The sequence below is a fragment of the Pteropus medius genome, unplaced genomic scaffold (assembly GCF_902729225.1).
Source record: "Pteropus medius unplaced genomic scaffold, Ma_sr-lr_union100, whole genome shotgun sequence".
In the NCBI taxonomy this organism is placed as follows: Eukaryota; Metazoa; Chordata; class Mammalia; order Chiroptera; family Pteropodidae; genus Pteropus; species Pteropus medius.
Window position 1 is genome coordinate 688738 of NW_024350319.1, and position 24222 is coordinate 712959.

Genomic DNA, 24222 nt, shown 5'->3' on the forward strand with positions numbered 1-24222 from the left:
CGCTTTCTTTTCAGTTTTTTTTTTTTTTTAAACCTCCTCCTCTCCCTCCTCGCTCGGGTGGCTGCCCCAGCGCAGCAGCCTGGGCGCCGCTCCGCCTCCACTGGGTGCCGCCGCCCGCCCGCCCTGGCAGCCTCCGCCTCGCTGAGCGGGGACTCCGGGGAGGGAGAGCTCGGCGGCTCCCTGCTCGCTCGCCGACTGTCAGGCGCGCGGCCCGCGCGACCGGGTGCAGGCGCCGCCGCTCCCCGAGACGCCCGCCGCACCGCGGGGGCTGCGCCGGCGCGGGGGTCCCGGAGACAGCTCGGGCGGCCGCCTCCTCTCCCGCCAGCCGCCAGAGCCCGGTGATGGTGGCCGCCCGCGCTCCCGCGCTGTAGCCGGGCGCCCCCTAAGTTTGGAAGCCGCCGCAGCGCGGAGAGGCGCCTGCACAAGGGGAAGAAAGTTTTGCGGGGTGCGCCGAGCGGGCCCTGGGCGCACCTCCCGTTGCTCCCTCCCCTCTTCCCGGCGCCTGGAGCCGGTTGGCGGGGAGTGGGGGGAGGCAGCATGGCCCGCGAGCCGGAGGAAGAGGAGACGGCGGGGGTGGCCGCCCTGGCCCGCTGCTGCCCGGGCTCGCCGGGCCGGCCTGGGGCCGGAGCGCTGCGGCCGTCCCTCTGGCTGTTCTGCCTCGTCGCGTGCTGGCTCCTGGGTGCCGCGGCCGACGCCGACTTCTCCATCCTGGATGAGGCGCAAGTGCTGGCGAGCCAGATGCGGAGGCTAGCGGCCGAGGAGCTGGGTGTCGTCACCATGCAGGTATGGGGTCCCCGTTAAGCCCTCGAACTTGCTAGGCATCTTGCCTCTCTGCGCAGAACTGGGTCCCCAGTACAGTTCCCCTTGACTGTGCACCAACCTTTCTGGCATGCACATACCCCACCCCCCGCCTTTTTCCGCCGGATCCCTCTGTTCTCTGTACAGGACCCCCGATCCCCTCCCAACTTAACACACCAACTCTTCCCTGCACTCAGGTAACCCTCCGTTTCTCCTGCAGAAGCCGCTGCCCTTTGCACGGAGCCCATTCTCCCCTTCCCCCCGCACGCTCCTTTATCTCGGCAAGGATTCTCCTTTTCCCTCGAAACTCCTTCTCTAATTTGCACGAATTGTCACCGCCGTCCTGTTTTTTACCCCGCCACCACTGCAAACTTCCCTTCCCTCTTTGTGTACCCATCCCGATGCAGACGGCCCCGCCGGGCTAGTGCGATTTTCCGAGGCCCCCAGCCTATTCCCCTGACCACCTCCTCGTGACCCTCCGGCCGAGGCTCATCGATGGGCGCCGCGAGGGTAGGCACCAGAGTGTGCGCAGCTGCTCCTGGGCCACCTGGGTCCCGGCGGAGAGCCGCCGGGGGTGCTGACTCCGCGCGCTCTCTCCCTGCGCGGGTGTTTTGGGGGAGGGGCTGGCGTGGTAGATTCCTCGTAGATTCCCGACTCTTGTCCTGTGTGGGAGATTTTTTGTTGTTGCTTTCTGCTGTTGCCATTGTTGGCTGCACAATGTCCGCTGTGCGATTTTGGTTTGTTTTGTATATGCCTTTTGGAGGGGAGGAAAAGGGCTTCCCATTTCCTTAGATTGTTCACGGTGTGAGTCCTCCTCAATAGAGGAAGGGGGCTTCAGAAAGATTAAGCGCGGCTTATAAAGAATCCTGAAGATGCTGCTAATAACCAACAGTAGTAAAAATTGCTAAACAGCAACCACCTGGAGATTCTATCCCGCCGTTATTTTAACCGACTTGGCCAGAAAGACCCCTTCGGGTAGGAGAGGTTGAGGTAACATTACAAGTCTGAAACCTTTGCTCTAACATTCTTCTGGAAAGCAACCTTATTCTCTTATGCATCCTAAAAACAATAAGGGTGAAGAACGTGGTCTTCGAAAGAGCGAAGTTTCCAGGAATATGTTCTTGGAATAGGTTTCTGAATTCGATTTTACTGTGACCACCCTTCCACCTACCACTGCGAATGAGAGGCGTTTTGAGTCACTTTGGTGGTATTCAGGTTTCTGACATTTTTTTTTTAACCTCCCTCCCTACGACCTCCCCAGTCTCCTCCCAGGATGATACAGTTTTCCTTGCTTTAGCAAGTTCTGCAGACCTTTTCTACTGTAGTGAAAGATAATTGAGACTTTTTTTTTATTGGCGAGGTGAGGTTGAAGGTGCATGGTTTGCTCCAAAGATAATTCTGTACAGTATTTATTTGCAGACACCCGGCCCTGAAGTGCTAGAGTCGGAGCCTTCATTTGCATAATAATAGACAAGCTTTTAAGTTACCTCATTTAACTGTCCTTTTCTATGCAGATCTTTCAGGTTTAGATTCAGTTATAATTTTTTCCATATGTATTTTCTGATTTCTGATGATTGCTGACAGAGTACTTAGGAGTGAAGTGACTTTTAGAGGAAATGAAACTAAAATGTTAAGAAAAACCTAGGATTTGTTTTTCAGTGGTGAATGTTTCAATTCAGAGCACAAACAGTTGTGTTTTTGCATAGAGACACCTCTTTTAATAAAGGAAATTTAACATGTTTCTGTTTTCAACTGCGTTTGTATGATTAGTAGGCATTTGTCATCTTCACCCCATCACTAGGGCTGGACAAGGGATCTTAGGGATTTCCCCCCATGTAAGCTAAGGGCTTGCTTTCTCTAAGATGCTGACAGCAGTTTTACTGTTTCTCACCCGATCCTTGACAAAAGGTGAAATCGGATCCCAACACATTGTCATTCAGGTAGGGATCCAAAGCAAATGTAGTTTTAAAAGGCTTCCCTGTTGAAAAGGAGACACTTTAGGAAAAAAGCTCTGATCGGTGGGGGGTTTGTGCCCAAATGGCCCTTTATCTCCTCCCAACTGGCCTCTTTCTAACACCTTTGCAACCTCACTGTGGAAACTGGCTCCCTGGGGACAGGGTTTTGTCTGGCAAAATGTGAAGTGGCTTCTCTCCTTTTTTGAAAGGAGAAGCACATACTGTATTTAAATTCCTCTTCTTGAGCTGTACATGATCTACCACTTGCCTCCGTCTGGGAAGATTGGAGAAAGAGTCTCTTTTTAATTTTGTTAGGCTTCCAGCTTTTTTTCCGCGGGGTGGGGGATACTTGTAAAATAGAATCTAAGACAGGTTAGATTTTTGACCCTTAGAACAAAGATTTTGAGCCTCACATTTTCCTCTGTAAACCTTTGGGATTTATTCAGTAGGACTGAAATTATGCGGGGTAAATTACCTAAAGTGCAGATTATATAGTCCTCCCTTGTGGAATGTTGGATTTTATAGCTGTAGAGCTAATCTGTTATTCAGAGGTAGGAAGCCTCATGTGGGCATTAAGGTGAGTGGGTCAGGCTTCCATATGAGGGGACTGGGGAGAGCTTTTATCTGCAGGAAAAGAATGTCCTCCCTTGATTAAGGGATTGATTCCTTTCATTTGACCTTGGCATTTCCAGCTCAATGCAGACCTTTCAGGATAGCATCTTATTTAATGAGAAACTTTCTGTAAGTCAGTATATATTTTAAAAGCCTATTTTCAGACCTTTAAATTGCTTCTGCTGTGCCTAAAATTCTCTAAAGACAATTTTTAATTTTGGGAAATTGCAAAGTAGTCCTGAAACGAGGCCTGTTGCAGCATTTGAAATGGCAGCAGTACTGCTCACCAGAGGTTGCGAAGGGTAATTTTACAAAAACAAAAACCAGGCCTTCTTTCAGCACTGTAGTTTCCCACGACATAGTTTTGTGCCTGCTGATAGAGGAGACAGTTTGAGAAACAGTCCGTCTTTAAGATTTTCTTGAAAAGATTTTCTTGTAGAGACTGTCTACCCTTATTGTTGTTGCTCTTGTTCCTTTTTAGTAATGACGAAAATTTAAAAATTTTTAGTTATTTGCGCCAATTAATTTTGCTAGTGCCCTGGGAAGCTGCCACTGAAAACTGCCCCCCTGGCAGCAGACATCATACATCATGGGTCAAAGTCAAAAACCTAATCATTGTCTCCTCAGGGGTCTGGTGGAGTAGAGCCATCTATGTTGTGATCTGGGAAGCAGAGACTGGCTGTGTCCAAGGAGACTTGCTTCTTATTCACTCATGCAACAAGTTTTTATCCAGCAGCATCATGGAGTGGAAGGAACTCTATACTGGGTTCCAGCTTTGCCATTTAAAAGTTGGATGATCCTCGTTGGCAAATTTGGGAATGATTCTTCCCAGAGATTTGTCTTGTGGACCTAATGAAAAGAGTGCATGTGAAGGCACCTGTTAATGTGAGGCTGGGGTTGGGAAATGTTGATGGATGTGGTTGTTCTTAAATGGAGAAGTATTGAAAACTTACTGTGCACAGAGCGCTATGCTAGGTGTTTAGGGATTTACAAGGAGGCATTTTTAGCACAGCCCCCTGACATTTACAGTCTGAAGGAGGGGGTAAGATTGCACAGGTAAAACAGTTAAGTAACAATGCCTGCTTGTTAGAAGGCATATCTGGCTCTGGGAGCCATTTCACCAGGCACTTATAAGGCCCATTTAACATTATATGACAATACAGGCTTCCTAACAGCAAGAACCTGGCACACGGCCAGTGTGCCCGCCTTGATGTTAGCTCTAACACAGCTCTGCCGGTCTGGGCATAGTCCCTGTGAACTTGGCAGACACACTAGCAGGTTGGTCAGACAGCTGCTGTATGCAGCCTGGAAGTGGAGTGCGGGTGGGGGTCCTTCTAGTAGGTGCAGAAGAAATACCAGAAGCACAAACTAGAGCTTCAACTCAAATTGAAGAAAGAGCAGCAGCCAGGACAGATGCGATTTCAGGAACCAGAGAGCTCAACTAAGGTGAGGTGTTGGCTGAAAATAGAGAGCAACATTGTAATATTGTAATAGCTGCACTGAAAGTGAAAGGGGAGGCCTTTGTATGCAGTAGAACAGCATTGTATAAATTTATTGTTCATTTTTGTGACAAATGCTCAACAAACTTGGGGGCGGGGAGGTGGTGCTTCTGCTCTGTGAGGGGCCTTGGGTTAGGCTAAGCTGGGGATATGAGATAAATAAGGCTTGGTGTGCCCCCTTAACCTCTCAGCTGATTATGGAGACAGATACAAAAAGAGATGTTAGATACAGGAGATTAGTCAGAGTCAGAGGTGTTAGAATGCTGTGGGTTAGTACCTTAGTAGAGAGAGGCACAGTGCATTATGGGAGTACAGAGGAGGCCTGTCCAATCCCATCTGGCGAGGTCATGGATGGTGGCTGCTCCTCCCTCAGCCTTTTCAGTTAACCGTCCACACACGCAGGCCAGTCTTGAAAGCAGCAGCAGCCTCAAGCATGAATGGTAACCAAATCAGTTAGTTCATCAGTCATTAATAATTCTTTGGTAGCACTGGACCAGTTGGTTATATCTTAGCAGTTGGTTATATCTTAAGTGCATCAATAGGAGGTGGCTGTGACTTGTACCTCTTCATATGGCCCATGTCTTACCTCGTTTCTTTGGCCATCACCCCTGGAAGCTTTTGTGGTTAACAGACATAAACATTTTGGTGGCTCTCCTATAGCTGCATGCTGATATGCAGTTATGTTTAGGTAGTATTCATATTTTCCTGTAAATTGTGTCCATCATACGAGGGATGGTATGTTTTAGATGTTTTGAATGTGTACTTAGGCAATAGAGAGTGTTTTGGGGGACGGGAGGAAATCACCTGTATTTGCAAATAATGTGATTTGATTCTATGCCTTGTGTACAAAATAAGCCCTAGTGCAAAACCTGCTGCCTTGCTCTCTCTTGAAATTGAATATTTGCTGTAGAAGAAAACTGACCATTGATGGGTGACTCTGAGCTGAATTTGGTAAGAATGAGCCCAAGGAAAAGCATGTCGAATGACTTCGGATGGACTGTCCCTTTTGTGCTTAAGACTTCCTTTACTTCCTGTCCGCTAATACCTGTCTTAGCTAGCATCCTCTCCTGTGCTTATGTTTTTCCTGCCAACCATAGTTGAGTCTGGAGGGTGACAGGGGGAGGGGAAGGAGATGGTTTCACACTTTATAACTTGGTGCTATTTCTGGTTGCTGCTTGAGGAGTTCCTTCCTTGAGCTTAAGTGGATGAGCAGACAGGAACCTTGCAGAACTCTGGAATTTTGGTATTATGTGCAGTGGGATTTATTTTGGGTATCTTTGAACTTTGCGTAAAAATGTGTTGAAATTCAAAATATGAAGGGACAATTGAGAACAAAGGCTTAAAAATTTTAATTTTTTAATTACAGTTGACATTCAGAGACAACAGTTTTGACTTGGCTAGTTATTAACCACATAACTTCCAGCACAATTTTAAATTGCTCTGAACTTTCGTGTCTTCATGCTTCATTTGGCTAATGGAGGGAAATATCTTTTAAAAGATAAATGTCTAACACGAAGTCTAATATAGGAAGTCAGTAAACAAATAAATATGGGACAATCTGTTTAGAGTCAGAGCACAGAACTGGAAAACAACAAATATGTAGCTCCCAAGCCTGAATGAAACTGAAATCTCATCTTCATAACCTGTAGATTTCAATGTGAGCAGTTCTCTGTTTCAGGGGTTATCAAACAGACCTCAGGGATGTGGTACAAAATCATCCTTCAGGATTTATGAAGAAAATATTAGACCTTCTATTCATAGTTACTTATTTGCTTAAAATTTTTTTTTTTAGCACAAAGATTTGAAAAAAATATATACAAAAGTAAAGAAGAGCAGAAAAATGCCCGTGGATCTCTTAGCCAACTTAAATAGTTATTAACAGGCTGGTTTCATCTCTGCCTCTACCTGCTCTTCCTCTTCCCGTGATTATTTTGAAGCAAATTCCAGATATATACAACTTCATAACATTTTTTTTTGCATCCTTATTTAATTTCTGTATTTTAAAAATGTTTTATAATATACATAATATATGGTACACTGATCTATAGCATTTGCAATCACAAATAAATACAAATATTTTAGAGGGTATACACTTTAAATTTTTTATGATGACATCCCATTGCTGTGTCCCCTAGCCCTTTACAAATACTAGTATCTTTGCCCAGCAACCTTCCCAGTTTTCCAGATGCAATGTCAAGCTTCTTTTGCGAAGCTTTTCTGAGACCCGTTTTTTTCCCCCTTATACATGTCATCTGGCTCTCATATTCATGCCTGGCTCTCTCCCACAAGGGTGAGAGGTTCCACGCAGCATAGGCCATGTCCTCTCCCTACTCCTCTTCTCTCCCCTTCCCAGAGGAGGAAGGAGTGAAAAAGGGACAAGGCAAGATCATCTTTGAGTGGAAAAGAGGGAAGGGTTGAAGAGGAAAAGCTGGACTATATACATATTTGTCTAATGATCACTGTTAGCAGATCAGCCTGGGTGCCTCAATTTGCAGAACTGGAGGCTGGAAGAGGGCAGGAGAAGCATCCAGGGCATCCACATCCAGAGCTTTTCCTCTGAGAGCTCATGTCCCTTATAAGGGAGGCTAAACCAATTTGTATAGGTCAAAACAGCATAGCAAGAAATACTAAAATATGGAATCTAGATTATACCCAGAGTTGCTGAATCTAATGTTTACAGAGGTCAGTTAGACAAAAATGAGTGAGGTGGGCCAGCTGTAGATCAGTAGGGAATGGTGTTTGCTGTTGTAAATGAAGGGCACGTGTCAGGGCTGAAGGGAGGCAGGTGCCACTCAGCTGCAATTGTTGCCCAGTAGCAATGTGGATCTAGTGTTGCTACATGACTCTTTTTCAGGAGAAGCTGGATATCTGGCTTTTAGATGAAATCTCCTCATCCTTAAAATGTTGGCAACTAATTTACAAAAAACTAAAACAAAACAAAAAAAACCACCATGTGGGCCAAACCAAACATGTTTGCAGGCTGGATCAGGCCAGAGGCCACCAATTTGCAGTGTCTAGATTAGAATTATTCAGTGTGTTCCAGCAGATGAAATTGGTGTTTGTATGTAAAGGTATGGGGAAGCAAGTTTCTGTGTAATAGAAAGGAAAACTTTCTGATAGAAGAGTTCTAAGTTGGATTTCTTTGGGAGATGAGCTCCCTGTCATCATAGTTACTAAAATAAATAGTTGTTGAACGTTTATTTGGTGCTTGGCACTACGTTAGGTCCGAGATATCCATATCAGTTAATTTCTGATGCAATGAATGTTATGAGAGAGGAGGTTCCAAATGCTTGGAGAAAGTATGTCAGGGTTGTTAACCTTTTTGGGGGAAGTGGAAAGGGATTGATCTCCTGGAAAAAGTGGAATGAATAAGAGGTGGTTTGTCCAAGAGTGGCATTCTGGAAGACTCCTTTGTAATGGCACCTTTGAGGAATGGAAAGATGGCATTAAGGTTTGGAGTTTAGAAAGCTAGAAGGACAAGGTCAGAAGTAGACCGAGGTCAAGTTGTGAGATCTGTGGATACTTTATGTTTGAGAGTTCTTACATGGCAGGTTACAGAACAACCAATTGATACTGGCTTGAACAAGAAAGGAACCTACTGCCTTACATGATTGAACAGGTTGTGATAGATCTTTGGGCAGGGCTAGATTAGGACTCAAACAATGTGGCCAGTACCTGATTTCTCTCTTTGCATGCATCTTAAATAGATTCTCCCCTTTTTCTCAACATGACTGGCAGTAGCTCACCAGTGTTTGAGTTGAGAACTAGCTGCTGCCTCTGCCTGATTCCCTTATATTTAGAGGAGATGTGCTCTGGGATAGAGGAACTAGGGATCTGGAGAAAGCATGGTACCTATAAAACTCAGCTGAAGTGACTTAGGATTTAGACTCCATTTGCAGCCATCAGCTGCCAGGGCCTGCTCCATATCTAGGCTCTGCTTCCCAAGTTCAGTTCTGGGTAGGGCCTGCTTTGTGGTCTCCCTGCTTCTGGCTCACAGACAGGCTGGCTGGCTTCCCACTGTGGTCTTGTGGTCCGCCCTGATGGGTTGTACAAATCCAGGCTCAGCAGGTCTGCCCTTGGCATGCCTTTTCTCCCTGACCTCTCAGATACACAGATCACTGGGTGCCATGAAATCTGGGAAGGACCAGAGAGAAAGTCAGATCTAAATCCCTCCTTTTACAGATGAGAAACAGACGCTGTGGGGAAGTGACTCTCTGGAGATCACACCAGTAGTAAGTGATAGGCTTAGAACTCATCTTGGTCTTAGGGCTCTTGGCTTTTTGACCCTTTTCACAATACTGTGGTATCCTGTGGGAGCGCCATTTTTCCAAGAGAAGGTCGCTTTGCAATGGAAAGCAACATTACTTAAGAATCTTTACATTCATTCCTCTTTTGGGGGAAAAAAGTGTTTGGCTTACGTTATGGCTGAGAACTTAAAGCTGATAGTATAATTTGACAGCTGACTGGCTTTTTAAAAAGTTATTTAAATACCTAGAAGTCAGTGAGCCACTGAAGAAATAAAATCTTAGACTTACTACAGTGTTTTAGATATTTTTTGAAAGAGCTAAAATTAAATGATCAATAGCTATTTATAATTGTGAATCTGCACCAACCACTAAAATTAACTTTTTATTAAAAAGATAAAGAATAAGAAGAATATAAAACTTGAGGGGAGGAACAGCTTTGTTTTTTTTTTATGTTTGTTTGTGTAAAAGCTACAGAAAGAGATTCCACCTATAATTTTCAGGCAAAGTTCTGTTTTAGAATTGAATTTCAGGACCTGCATCTCTCTGCAGCCATTCATAGACATTAGAAATTTGAAGTTCTTTCTCATTTCTTCCGTTTCTTTCCTCCTTTACCCTCTATTTGTGTGTGTGAAAATTGCAGTAGCAGTATTACTTTAAAGGAGTTGTTGTTTGATTTGATAATGAAACAAGATGCCATGATGTCATGCAAATGCCTCTTTACCTTGCCCTCTTTGCCCTGATTTCGAAAGAAATTTCTTGTTTTTCAGATTTATATAGTCAAATGACTTCTGAGTTAGTTACATTTAGAAAAGTTTCTCAATACCAGAATGGATCAACTGAAAAGTAGCTTATGGTCCACAGTTCCTTGGAAATAATGTGCTTTATTATGATCGTAGGATAGATGCCAGTAGAGTAAATTCTTATCTATTACATGTGATAACATCTTGGTTCTGTTCGAACTATAACAGTTATTTTAAAGACTCTGGCAAAGAACCAAGACTGCTGCACTTTTTTCTTCATTCCCCTTGGATATTTTCTTAAATTTTATTTTTGCATAGAGTATTTTAAAAGCTACTCCGAGGCCTTGGTGGAAGGGCAGTGAAAATCCACACGCTAGTGAGAATGAATCTGAATTTTTAATTAGGCTTTGAGTTGTTTCTTCAAAGTGTGGAGACATCATTAGTGATGTAAGTCTTGTTGCATTAGCAGAGACTGACATTTTACTTCAAACGAGGAGAGTGCAGCTGTCCTGTGCAGATAAAAGTTGCCAAGTGTGGAATAGCAAGGTGGATTGGTAGATAATTAGCTGTCCCACATTACTGCAGTGTTGAAGAAGCCTGCCAGTCATGGACAGGAAGGAGGAATTATTAGCAGGAGAAAATCCAAGTGTGTCATAAAGCAATTTGGAATCACTTCAGCTGTGGCAGAGCTGATAAGGCGAATGTTAAGGGAACAAGACAAACTAAGTCTAGTAGATGATAGCCAAGTTTCTTTTTTTAAAAAAAATCTTAATTTAAAGGAGGAATGGCTAGAAATTAATGATTCATAAACACTCTGAAGTACAGATTCATCAGTCTGCTCTGATTCCGTGTATAAAATAAATAATAGCCAGCTTAAAATAGTCTTCATATTTTCATGTCACTAGAAAATAAAGTGCGAATTCTATATAGAAAAAAAAATCACAGGGAAGCCATAAAGCCTTGACAATTATTGTGCTATGTATAACCATGAAAAGATATTTGAAGAAATTTTGAAGTGTATCACCTCCCTGATACAATATTTATAAATGGTTTAAGGATATTTTTATGGCCTTATTGGTGGAATATGTGTGTTTATTTAAATTTTCTAAAAGCTTTTCTGTGATCATCACACTCATCTCTGGAAAATGAGTGGTGTAGAAAGACCTGTTGGGTTTCTTGTCCATCCTCAGTCATTTTCTAACTCAGATGAAACTTCATGGGACTTTTTTGTCCACCTGATTGCTCCCTGTGCCCCTGCCAAGATACTGAACTCTCTTGTCCCAATTTCTTCCATGTTTATTGATTGGCTTTCTCCAAAGCCAGTGCTTCTCTTGGCAGCTCAGAGACAGGAAGTGCTGAAGTGGTTTGGGTGCTGTATTCTGCTTGGATAGTGGCCTCTCTGAATGACAGCTGCCCTTGACCAATGCAGGAGAGCCAGTTTTTTGTTCTTTGCTGCTTGATCTGCTCCCTCCCTGGGAAACTCACTAGGTTGTTGCTGCCCTGGGCAGTTTTGGAGAAAACCAGGAGAATCGAGGTTTTTGACAATCTCGGCTATTGGATCTAGAGTGGATTTCACTGACTCTGAGAGAAATGGGGATATTTGCCCCTTGGTAACCTTGGAGGGGACTAGACTCTGTGCTGATTGTAAACCAATCTCATTTGTTATGGGTTGAGATCCTGGAGATAATGTAAATTCAGGTGACCATCAAGGAGGCCTGGAAATTTTCATTTGCGTATATGTGTACATTCAGATAATGTGGACAAGAGTTGCAAACAGTAAAGCTTTATATAAATGAGAGTTATTAGAGCATGAGCTCCCACAAGAAAGAGCCCAGATTTATTCATCTGTATAATCATGGTTTTGTTATCACTGTCACTGGTATGTGGTGAGGGCTCAAAATGTTTGGACTGGGGAAATTGTATGCCCATCTTCAAACAGTAGACTTTCTGGTAGTTTCTATTCTAGTTTAACTTTTACTACTATGTCTCCTGTGTTAATTTCATTATTTATGCTAGACTTAGAGTGAAATGTCTTGAGTCTTTACTTGTTACTAAAGATTTGTCAGTGTTTCAGATGAAAGTGTCTAGCAGGGTATCAAGCACATTAGGACCCTATTAGGTGCTTCCGTCATTTAATTTCTTCATGTTAGAGAAAGTCGGGGGTCCAAATATTGAGGACATTTAGGAATATAAAAACAAAAATGTGCATACTTGCAAATTATGTGCTTAGAGCTACTTTATCCTACAGGTTAAATTCATTGGTTAATTTATTTATTGAGCACATATTATATGCCAGGTTTGTGGTTAAAAAAAGAGACAATTCCTATTCTTAGGGAATATACCACCTACTAGGGGAAATAGTTATGAAAGAGATAATCACATAAATAAATATAAATTTTTAGTAGTGTTATGAAGGAGCCAGGACTATTAAAGTACCAGAGAGAGCCTTTAAAAATATGTTAGATATGTCACTTCTCTGCTTAAAATTCGTTAAAGGTTCCCATCTAACTTGTAGTAAAGTTACAGTGGCCGTCACAGCTGGATGTGATCTGGCCTCCGATATCTTTGTGGCCTTATCTGTTACCTCCCCTTCTCTCACCAAGCTTCCACCCTTCACATTCCCATGTGCGCACATATATACACACACACACCCCCACACAGTACCTCCAACACTCCAAGCACATCCCTGCCCCAGGTAAGCTTGATATTGTTCAGTGCATGCAGTTTTCTTGAGGAATGGTGCTTGGCACTAAGACTCACTCAGTTAAATTTTGTTGGACAAGGATGAGTGGGAGTGATTGACTCTGGACTGGGTGGTATGGGAAGGAATCTGAGGAGGTAATGAAAAGGAGGAACCAATCGGAGGTGGAGGTGGGGGCTTGCAGAAGGAAGAGGAGCCAATCAGGGGAGGAGTTGGTTAACAAGGAGGAGGAACCAATTGGGAGGAGTTGGGGGCTAGCGGAAGGAAAAGGAGCCAATCAGAGGAGTTGGGGGACTAGCAGAAGGAAAAACCAAGAGTCAAAGGAGGGTTGGAGGACTAATGTGCCAACGGAGAAGAGCTCGTTTAGAGATCTTGAGAGGCAGGACTCTGGCATACTTGAAGAACTGAGAGAAAGCCAGGAGCTGACTTTTAGCATGCCAGCAGAAGAGTGATGCAAGTGAGTAATTTGGATTCTTATTTCTAATCAATGCAAGTAAAATTGTTTCCCACTAACTCTTTTAGTCACGCCCTTACAAATGAAGACCCATTCGAAGGTAAAGATGCATGGTGAGAGACCCTGGATCTGTAGAGGTCTGGAAGTTGGATCGTCTTTGGCAGGCCATTTGTTTCTCTTCCAGTAGAGAGAGAGGGGAGACTCCAGCTTCATTAAAATACATCATGGAGAAAAAACTGAAATATACCTTCACTGTTTTATATCTAGAATTTAAAAAAAGACTTATGCTTCCCATGTTATTTTTTTTCTCTTGGCAAAATAATAAAACGGCTAGAGCCAACTCTGAGCAAAATACAGACAAACCCTGCTTATTGTATTTTGCTTTATTGCACTTTGTAGCTATTATATCTTTTACAATTTGAAGGTTTGTGGCAACCCTGGGTTGAGCAAGTCTATGAGCGCAATTTTTCCAACAGGCTCTGATGATGGTTAGCATTTTTTAGCAATAAGTATTTTAAATTAAGGTATGTACATTGTTTTTTAAGGCCTAATGCTATTGCATATGTATTAGACTACAGTATAGTGTAAACATAATTTTTATATGCACTGGTAGACTAAAAAATTTGTGCAACTCTATTGTGATATTTGTTTTATTGCGGTGGTCTGGAACTAAACCCGCAATATTTCTGAGGTGTGCCTGTAATGAACTCCTGTAGTAATGATTCAGATATACTTCCTCTCCATTGTATTACACGGATTGATTCATTCATTCATAGATTTATATACAGTAAAATATACTGTTCTTACCACCTCGCAAATAGCAATGATCACTTTTTAATGTGACTTTGAAATTTTAGAACAAAAATCTTATGAAGTGTATCAAGCTTTTATTATTTTTAAAGAATCGTAAATATATGCATAGCATAATTTTCTATTTTAACCATTTTTACTCAGTTTTGTGACATTAAATACATTCACATTGTTGTGCTGGCTTTACCCCATCCATCTCCAGAACTTTTTCATCTTCCCAAACTGAAACTCTGTACCAATTAAACAGTAATTCCTCACTTCCCTTTCCCCCAGCCACTGGCAACTACCCTTTACTTTCGATCTCTATGAATTTGACTCCTCGCCTTACCTCGTATAAATAGAATCGCAGAATATTTGTCCTTTTGTAACTGACTGACTTATTTCACTTACCATGTCTTTAAGGTTCATGCATGTTTATTGCTTGAATCAATTTCCTTCCCTTTTAAAGCTGAATAATATTCCATTGTATGTATTTACCATATTTTGTTTGTCCATTCATCCATCAATGGACACTTGGGCGCTTTTATCATTTGGCTACTTTAAATAATGCTACTATGGACATAGGTATACAAATATTTGAGTTCTTGCTTTAGTTCTTTTGGGTCTGGACTCAGAGTGGAATTACTATATCATATAATTTTATGTGTAATTTTTTGAGGAACAGTCATACTGTGTTCCGTAGTGGCTGCACTGTTTTATATTATCAGCAATGCACAGGAGTTCTAATTTCTCCACATCCTTGCCAACACTTTTTTTTTTATATATATAATAGCCATCTTACTGATGGCTATTATGAGTGTGAAAACGTACTCTTTTTGGTGTAGAGTTCATGAGTTTTGATAAATGCACAGTCATGTAACTATCACCACAACCAATATACATAACAGTTTCATCACTCCCTCCAAATTCTCTTTGTAGTCAGTCCACCCCCACCCTCTCACCTGGAACCCCTAAAAACCATCTCCATCTTTGTAATTTTGTCTTTCTAGAATATCATATAAATGGATGCATTATGGTATGCACTTTGAGTCTGATTTTTTAAATTTAGTGTAATGTATTTGAGATTCATTGATACTGTGTTTATCAATAGTTCATTCCTTCCTATTGCTGAATAGAATTCCATTGTGTATGTATACCAGTTTGTTCATTCACCAATTGAAAAACATTTGAATTTTTTCGAGGTTCTGAATCTCTTACAAACATTCTTATGTTTATCCACGTACAAATTTTTCTCTTTGAACATATGTTTTCCAGTCTCTAGGGGTGGGATTATTATGTCATATATTAAGTGTATGTTAAACTTTGTGAGAAACTGCCAGTCTGTTTTCCAAAGAGGCTATATCATTTTGCATTCCCACTAGCAATGGCTCCACATCCCTACCAGAACTTGATTGGGTCAGTCATTTTAATGCTAGCCATTGTAAAAGGTGTAAAGTGGTATCTCTTTGTGGTTTTCTATCCCTGATGGATAATGGTGCCGAGCATTTTTTTTTATGTGTGTATTTGCCATTAGTATATATTTTTTGGTGAAATGTCAAAACCTTTGCCCATTTTTAAATTGGATTGGTTCCTTATTGTTGACTTTAAAAAACAATTTACTGATTTTATTAAGTCTGTAAATTTTTGTACAGTGATCACCACCATTCAGTTTTATAACATTTCCATTACTCCCAAAAGTTTCAATGTGCCTACTTATTGTTGAGTTCTGAGAGGTGAAATTTTTAAAATTCAGATCTATTTTTTTCCTTATGAGGGCTCTCCACATTCTACTATTATAAGTTTTTTTTAAGTGACATCGTCCCCACAAGAGGTTTGCTTTCATTACTTAAAGAATAATGATACCCACAGTTAGAAAAAGTGTAATCCAGGATAAGAAATCTTTAAAACAGTTCTGGATTTTGCGGTTCTTGTTTTCAGCTAAAAGCAAAGCATTATTTAAAAGTTTGGGTTAAAGTGGCCCATGTAGTTTCTTAGATTTATTTAGTCAGTCAATCAGCCTGTTAATAACTACTGACCTCACTCTGTTTTGTCCCAGCACTGCCCTAGGTATGGGAGTACAATGATGAGCAGAACAGAGTCCCTGCCTTTGAGAGGCTTATGTTCTAGAAGAGGGAGATAGATATTAAATATGCAAAAGTTAAAGATAACGTTGGACCCTGCTTAGTTCTATGAAGGAGATAATGTGTTCAAAGGAGGCCCCCCGGCTGGGGGCGGTGGGGGTGGTAGGGGCACTGCTATTTGAGCTGAGCTGAGCTGAGGCATGACTCCGGAACAGACAGCCTAGGAAGGAGCTGCAGGAAGGAGTAGGACGCACAGGGGCTGAGAGAAGAATGAGCTTGGTGTGTTTGAGGTGCTGAAGGAGGCTGGGAGTGGAGGAGGAGAAGAGGTGATAGGATCGCTGTGGAGACCAAAAGCTTGGATTTTATTCTGGCTGAAATGGGAAGCCTTTGGAGGATTTTAGGCACCAGAGTGATGGAAGTTGACTTTTACTTCAGAAACATACCTCTAGATGTTGGATACCCTAGCCTAGTTGTATGTGGTGGTGGTGAGGATTGGGGAATGAAGGGAGGCAGACATGGAGGCAGGGAGAGTAATGAAAGTATTTATTCTTCATAGGGTGGTATTGTCACATTTACCTTTGTGATTTCATTTAAATATGATAAAATGTATTTAATGATGTACATCAACAAAGGCCCAATGGGTCAGGGTTGTGATTTGAAAAAAAGTAGGACAGCTGCAACAGAATAAAGATGCAAAAAAATAAAATAAAATAAAAATAAGACTATTCAGTATAGAAAATATGAGACAACATTGGTGATCTTCATATTTATAGATATTCTGTGCCAAGACATTAATTATCAAAGGCAGTTGGCGTCTTAGCTTACCAACAATGTAACTTTTGACAAGTCCTTTTTTCCTTTTTATAACCTCAGTTTTCTTACTTTATAAATAGAAAAGTAATGCCTGCCTCACCCTGGGTGGGTTGTTAAGGGTCACAGTGTATATATGTGACAGACTCATCATCATCATCATCTGGGACTGTTTGGATGCTTTGAATTGTAAGTAACAATCCATCTCTCCTCAAACAGCCTTACAGAATAAGGATAATTTATTGGCTTAAATAACTTAAAGGTTTACAAATAGCATGAACTTCATGCACAGTTTGATAACCCTGCCTCCATTTTTCCCCCCCTGTTACTCTCCTGGCTCTGTAACCATCTAGGTGTTAGCTAATCTTCAAGCTGGTTTTGCCTGTCATAAAATGAGTGTAGTGATTCCAGGCCTTTCAGGGGCACATCACACTTTTTAGAAGAAGACATCTCCCTTCTCCACTCATTGGAGGATGCCTGGGGTTCACCCTGATTGGATTTACATAAGTTTGTGCCAGTCAGGACCTACTCCTAGAGCTGGGTTTGAGGTTGATTCCACCCCATTTCATGACTGCTGTACAATCTAGTGATTTGGGCAGCAGGGGCTAACACCGTTCATTACGATTCATTACGGTTATCCCTGTTATCATTCTAGCAGTAGAATATGGGAATGATTTTGATCCTTTCGGCTAGTGTCTTGTTTATGCTGGACTCCTCTCCCATCATGGAGGCAGGGTTATCAAACTGTGCATGAAGTTCACACTATTTGTAAATCTTTAAGTTATTTAAAGTTAAACATAGGACGTACTTGATGTTGTCATGTTAGCACGATAATTTGGAACTGTTTACTTGATTAGTGGAAGAATCTAAAGCAATTAGTATAGAAGGCAATTCTAATACTTTATATATTAGAATATAATTTTAGCTTTATATGGGGTGACTATGGTTTGGAATTAACCGTGCTGGTGGAGTGTATATTTTATAAACATTATTACAGATACATTTTAATCATTGTTTCATGATGCAATGTGTTTCAGACACAATCTTATTTCTAAGCACCTGGGGGCAGATACTTTATACTTTGTGTTTTGAAAATTTTAGTTTTTTGACCAATGTCTATTTGCCCTACCCTAATTTCTTGATGGACTGTGTCTATTCCATGACGATGTTTAGGAAAAAAAATATGAAGAGAATTGCTACTTTGGGATGGGATTATTAATTACAGCCTGCATTTAGTTCATTTAGTGATTGAAACTAAATAATGGTTAATATATTTTCAAATGAATATAAGTACACATTTTATTGGATTTTAAGAAACAGTTTTTTTTGGGATTTATAGTTACGAGAATAATTACCCTCTATTTTGGACAAAGTTATTGAGAATTTATTGTTTAGAGCATCTCATGACACAGCAGTAAAATATTATCAAGAAGGTGAAGAATGATAAGTATCCTGTTTTAGTTTACCCTCCAAAAATATATCTTCTATTTGATCTAATTCAAGAGTTATAGGCATTGAATGTAGCAGAGTGAATTTCTTGTTGAAGTTTCATTTAGCATGTTCATAAATTGAAGTAGGGGTTTATGGTGCCTTTTCCCAAACTATCTGACATTGAAGCAAGAGATGGGAAGCCCGTGACCGTAAATGCTATTGTTCCTCCATCAATTCTTTGAAAACAGTTAAAATGTGCATATAATCTACCAAGCAGTGTGCCTTATTCTGTAATTTTAGGTATCTTTCATGTCATTAGAATTTTATTTTTATATACTGGTTCTTAGTTATCAGACCAAAACCAAAATTGTATAGACATTGGACTATTCTTAGTTTGATGATCACATTAGAATTCTGTAAATGCCCTTTTCCTCGAAACATTCACATCTCCATATAACACCTTTAAAACTTTAGAAATAATTCTTGTATCTAAACAATTTAATCAGGAAAATTAAGTAAATGATGAAATAAATCCTTCATTTCATATATTTAAAGTCTGCTGCTAGCTGGGCATTCTTGTAGATGCTGAAGATAGAGAAGTCAACAAAATACAATCCTGCTTTCCTGGAGCAGACATTCTGCTGGGAAGATTAGTAAACAGGCTGGGAACTGTGGGGAGGGGGATGTGTTCAGGGATATTATGCAAATGAAATAGCCAAGACTTTTCATGGGGCCTGGACGGATTGTCTGAGGGATAAACTCTTCAGACTAGTCTCTCCCAAGCCACATTTCTTATTTGTGGCATTTTTAGAAGACTCACAAGTGGTCTGTAAACAATTATTATGCTTTACTCCTCCTCTCTGTGTTTCCTATAAACCCTTATCTTGGATTTTTAGGTTTTTTTTCCCCACTGAGCTGCGTTAGATTTACTCTACTCTCCTCTCCTGGGACTGTCCTGTCAGGAAAGGGGGACACTTACCTTTTGAAGGCTTTGTAGATCTGCTTCAAACTAAAAGCAATTTTTAAGGAGTGCAGAAGGCCTTCCTGAAGGTGACAAGAGATGTGAATGATTCTAGCTATCCTCAGTTTACAACAGTCTGGCTTACAAAACTCATTTCAAAGTCTGTTGTTTGGAACAACATTCACCCAGAGGGGTTATAAAAGCCAACCCAGTTCCCCGGCCAACTCACAAAAGCCTCAGATTTTTAATGCACGCTTTCTCACTGTCCTTCTGAGCCTCAAATTTCTAACCGTAAAAATTGGAGGTACATTTATGGTTGTGAAATTACAAGAGAAGTACTGTGAAAATATCTGGCACAGTGCCTGATGTCAGAGGTCTCACAAAGTGTTAGCCTTTTCTTTATGAAGGAATATGTTGCTAGGTCTTCAGAATTTAATGCTCTACCAGTCACTTATAGGTTTGGAGCAGCAGTGAGGGTCCTGGGTGTGTGGGGATGAAAAATGAGTAGGACAAATCTCCTACCTGATTAAGGGAAGGGAAAAAGGGAATGTTATATTATTAGCTACTATTTATTGAGCATTTACTAGGTACTGCATATTGTAGTACAGGTTAAGTATTGGCTATTGATTATCTAACTCAGACATAGCCCAGTGAACTAATGTCTGTTTCTAATAGCTTTGGCCAAAGGGAGTAGTTCTTCAGGTACAAATGGCTCTATTTTAGCCCCTACTTACTTCTGGGTTTTTTTTTGTTTTGTTTTGTTTTGTTTTCAATTTAGTCCCTGTCTGTAGATCACTATTTGGGGACATTTTTGTCTGTCACTAAGAAATTTCAGCAAAAAGGAAGATGCTTTTCAAATTCCTAAAAGGCAGAAGAGCTTTCTCCCCAGTACTGCAGGTCTGACTGGGGCTGGTTTCCTCTGGAAATGCCTCCCTGTGATGTTATAACTTAAAAGATGGAGGGCTGTTTGATCCAAGCCCAGGATTTGTTGGCTACAGGGTTTTTGTTAATAGAAAACACTCATGCACCTCTAGGGGGGAGAAATTAAAGCACATACTTCTTCCTCTTTGACCTTTGAACCCTTGCCATTTACATCAAACACTCTCTGGGAGAGAAGGCTAAATTAATAATCTGTGATAGCTCCCTCCCTAACAAGCCTCACTTTAAACCTGGCATTTTCTCCTCAAGCTGATGAGTTTCCATCTCTCAGAAGATGTGTGTGCCCTTCAGACATCTGAGGGGAGGGGATGCACTTTGTGTTAGCAGAAGCACTGCATTCTGCACGGTTTTCTCCGTTCAGTGAGCTTAAAAAATATTTTGTCTTTCAATTACAAAGTCGTCGTACAAAGGCTGAGTGACTCGGTTTCCGAGCCTTGATTTCTCCATCTGTAAAATGGGGGGTAGGGTGGAGGATAGTACTAGCGACCTCAAAGGACTGTGGCGAACACCACATGAAAGCATTTATGTAAAATCTCTCTGCTGTACTCTCAGGGGATGTCAGCACATGGTGCTGGGAATATAGGTGCAGAATAACATTTCCATGTTCAAAATGTAGCTCCTGTTTGTTTATTTTCAGTATAACTTCAACCCTATGAGGTCTTCATGCTAAATTAAAAGAGAAATCTAGGAAAACTTGGCTTAAATAATTTTTAAAAAGTAAGTAAATAATCAAACCTGTCTTAAGTCCATAGAGACCAGTATGCTATGACTATGATATTAATTAAGACTCAACTTTCTTAGCCTGCTTTAGGACCTGGGCAGGGTTTGCTTTCAAATGGTACAGATGTTAAATGTTCAGTCCATGAATGTCAAGATCCTTTATATAGTGACCCAAAGCAGTGGGCAATGAGATACCTTTCTTCAAAGATTGCCCCCTTATTTTATGAAATTATTAATAAAAATGAACAGTGAGACACAAGCTCTTTTTGTGTTAAAATCATATACTGTCTTTGATTTCCTTAAAAGATCTTTCCTTAGTTTTCTTTCTTGACTAAAGATGGTTTGAAACTCTAGGACTCTCAAAATATTTCCCCAAGAATTTAAAATGATTGGGACTTTTGAAAAAGTTTGGGATAAAAAAAATGAAAAAATTTTTTTATCTTGGAGATATTCATTTGGGAGAAAGAGGAGTGTTGAAGATATTCTGTAGCTGCAGTATAAACAGCCTGTGTGTCTGGCTGTTTTATCCTTAGTGAAAGCCCACTGGAGATCTTTGTTACTTGAGAAATTAAGGGCATTTTTATAACTTGAGAAACATGGGGAAGGATAGCCTTTATTCTGATAGCATGGAGTTGGGTTCCCTTATTATTTCCTTAGAGCAGGCCTTTGACCAGCAGCTCTGGCCTACGTGTTCCCTTTCCAAGCCTTTATCCACGTGTTTGTTCGTCTGGTACCTTTGGACCAAAAGGATCCCGGCTCCAGATCTCTCCAGGCTCATCTCACAGGAGTGAGTTTTCCTGCTCATCATAGGAGGTAGCTTCCCATTTTGAAATTCTTTGTCACACAGGAATAGTATGCTACCTTCTATGGAGTACCTACTTGTGGACAGGGGCATCATGCTGGCACTTACTTTATTTCACTTATCTTTAGATTTAGCATAAGTGTAAAAGACAGCCCTGCTACAGGGACTTTCCGTACGTACTGTGCAGCTATTTATTTCCTGGAACAAGTGCAATCAGGTCTATGTTTTTGTTGTTAACCTAGTTTAACACGGGTGAGTCATGGAAGGCATTGTGGTGTGAAGAGAACCCTGGGTTTGTTCTTGAGGACTTAATTATGGCATTGAATTAGTTGTCTATACCAAGTCTAGTTTCTAATACTAGAAAGTTGTCTGTTTTCTTATCTCTATTTGGTTTGAGTACTACTCCTTTGTGACCCCTTAGAATTCTCTACTTGCCCTTGTGAGCTGCTTAAGGGAAAAAATTAAGTCTGCTTTCCTCGAATCTTCAATGCCTTTTACAGTGCCCAGACAAGAGTAGGCCCTCAGTAGTGATGGATGGATGGACCGACGGACAGACAGACAGACGGACTGATGAATGAACAGCAGATGAACAAATGAATGAATGAATTTGGAAGCAAAGACCCAGGATTCATTTAATAGGTCTCTTTCTTGACCTATAACATGAGAGTAAATAATACTTCACAGAGCTGTTGTTATATCAGATGATCTGTCTCTAAAATTTCATTGTGAATTATAAAATAATTCCATATCTTACTATCAGAGTTCAAAAATACTTTCTGAGTGAGAAATTTCTTATTTTATCTTCCGTATATTTAGGTAAATAAATGGATATCCCATTATTACTATGGGTAGGTAGACTCGTTCTTTGTGTAACTACTTCATTCTCCAGGAGGAAGTAATCATGAAATAATGAGGTGGAAAGCTTAATCATTCATTAAGCCAATGATGGCCCATGAGTGGTTTAATAACTCAAATGTATATAGTTAGGCACCTCACTTATACTGTTAAATATTCTGAGAAAATGTATCGCCAGTTTTATTAGAAAATTACTCAATTACATTTTGTACTTCCTACTTCCAAAGATTTGAGGAGCTGTTTGAAAAACCCATATTACTGCACAGGGAATTGTTATGCCTGTCTTCTTATGACTGAAATATAGGAAGGAGTACTTTGAATGTGTTATGGCCCACAGCTGGCATTATGAGAATGCAAGTGTAGGAAAGGAGTTGTGCAGCTGCCAGCTAGCTACACCCAGGAATTGCAGCAGCCCTATTGGACAGTTTTATGTATACCTTCTTTTCCCCTGGGAATTACCAAGGAGAGAGGAGGCCCCCTGCCACCAGTATTAAGTCTTCTCCCTGCCACGCATACCTTTTTCTTCTCTCTGCAGTGGGTTTAAACACATTTTGTGGGGCTAATTGAGTGAGCTTGTGGTCCTCATAATCTCCTTATAAAAGTGTATGCACGTTCAGGGGACGCATTTAATAGACACGGCTGCCTCTGTGAAAGAATGCTTTGTAGAAGGGAGCCTTTGTGTATTTCTCCATCTCTTAGTAGTTCTGGGGGACTTCCTAAGTCTCCCTGACACCGAATGACAGAGTTGGGAAGGACCTGCTCCTGAATAATGGGAGGGAGGGCTGGGGAGTGGGGAGGGGAGGAGGCTGTGCGTTGGAATGCAGAGGGAGACCCTTGGTCTTGGCACTCCAGGGCTGAGCATCTTAAACATTTTCTCTTCTTCTTACCCCCAGCTGGGGATTTTGCATTTTCAATGAGGGCCCCACTACCCTGAGCCCTAGTGAAAGTAGATCACTTTAAGCCTTCAACAATGGTGGCTTCTTATCCTCTTAGTTAATGCTTTAGATAACTTTCTTTGAGACCAGGTAGGGGTTTGTAAAGTGGCGCTGTTGTGTCTCTGGCTTTGCCTGGTAAGACACATGAAATTTTCTCATCTGCCCCAACTATCTTCTTTCCCTGCTTTCTGTTAATTTGAAGGGAATTTTTACATTAGTTGTGAACAAGTCAAGCTGTATTAGTGACATATCATGAAGAGTTGTCACAAACAGGATTTATTTATAAAGGATAGCAATTCTCCAGTGTGCAGACAATACCCTAAAGTTTTGTTAGACAAAGGTTTTACACTTTCTTTTACTTTCAGTTTATTTTATAAGCTAAAACCTAGAATTTAACCAAGTGGAAGCTGCTTTTTTCACTACCAGTGAAACCACAGGATTATGTCTGATATGGATCCTTAAATTACTAGGAAGGGGTAAAAATATCCCCTTAAGGACAATAATTTATTGGTAAATAAGACTTACAATAGCACACTTTTGGGGGCTCCTTTTATGTGCCAGGCATTATGCTAAGGATTTGAGTTCTATTTCAAATGCAAACAGTTACTGATTTCAGAAAGAATAAACAACTTGTCCAAGTTTTGAAAGTCAGAAAGTGGAAGAGGTGGTACTCAAATCCATGTCAGCTTCTGCCTAAGACTTAGGTTAGTTACATTAATTGATTAAGCATTTAGTGAGCCCCTTAATATTTGCCGTCTGGATAAATCTTATTTTTGTAGGAGGCTCTAGAGAGTACGAAGTGGGTTAAGGGAGAAACTGGCATTATTGTAGCTTAGTCAATAGGAAATATTTAACAGACCCAGTGGTTGAAGACACATAATTGTTTAGTTCAT

General features: G+C 41.0%; 1 protein-coding gene across 1 annotated transcript in view; it reads left to right on the forward strand.

The window, feature by feature from the left end:
* Positions 1-322: 322 nt before the first annotated feature.
* CACHD1 (cache domain containing 1) overlaps positions 323-24222 on the forward strand; it is a 198476-nt gene continuing 174576 nt past the window's right edge. Inside the window, exon 1 of the mRNA XM_039838488.1 lies at positions 323-783. Within this exon, the coding sequence (XP_039694422.1) occupies positions 538-783 (246 nt within the window). The 5' untranslated portion in view covers positions 323-537. The remainder of the gene's footprint in view (positions 784-24222) is intronic.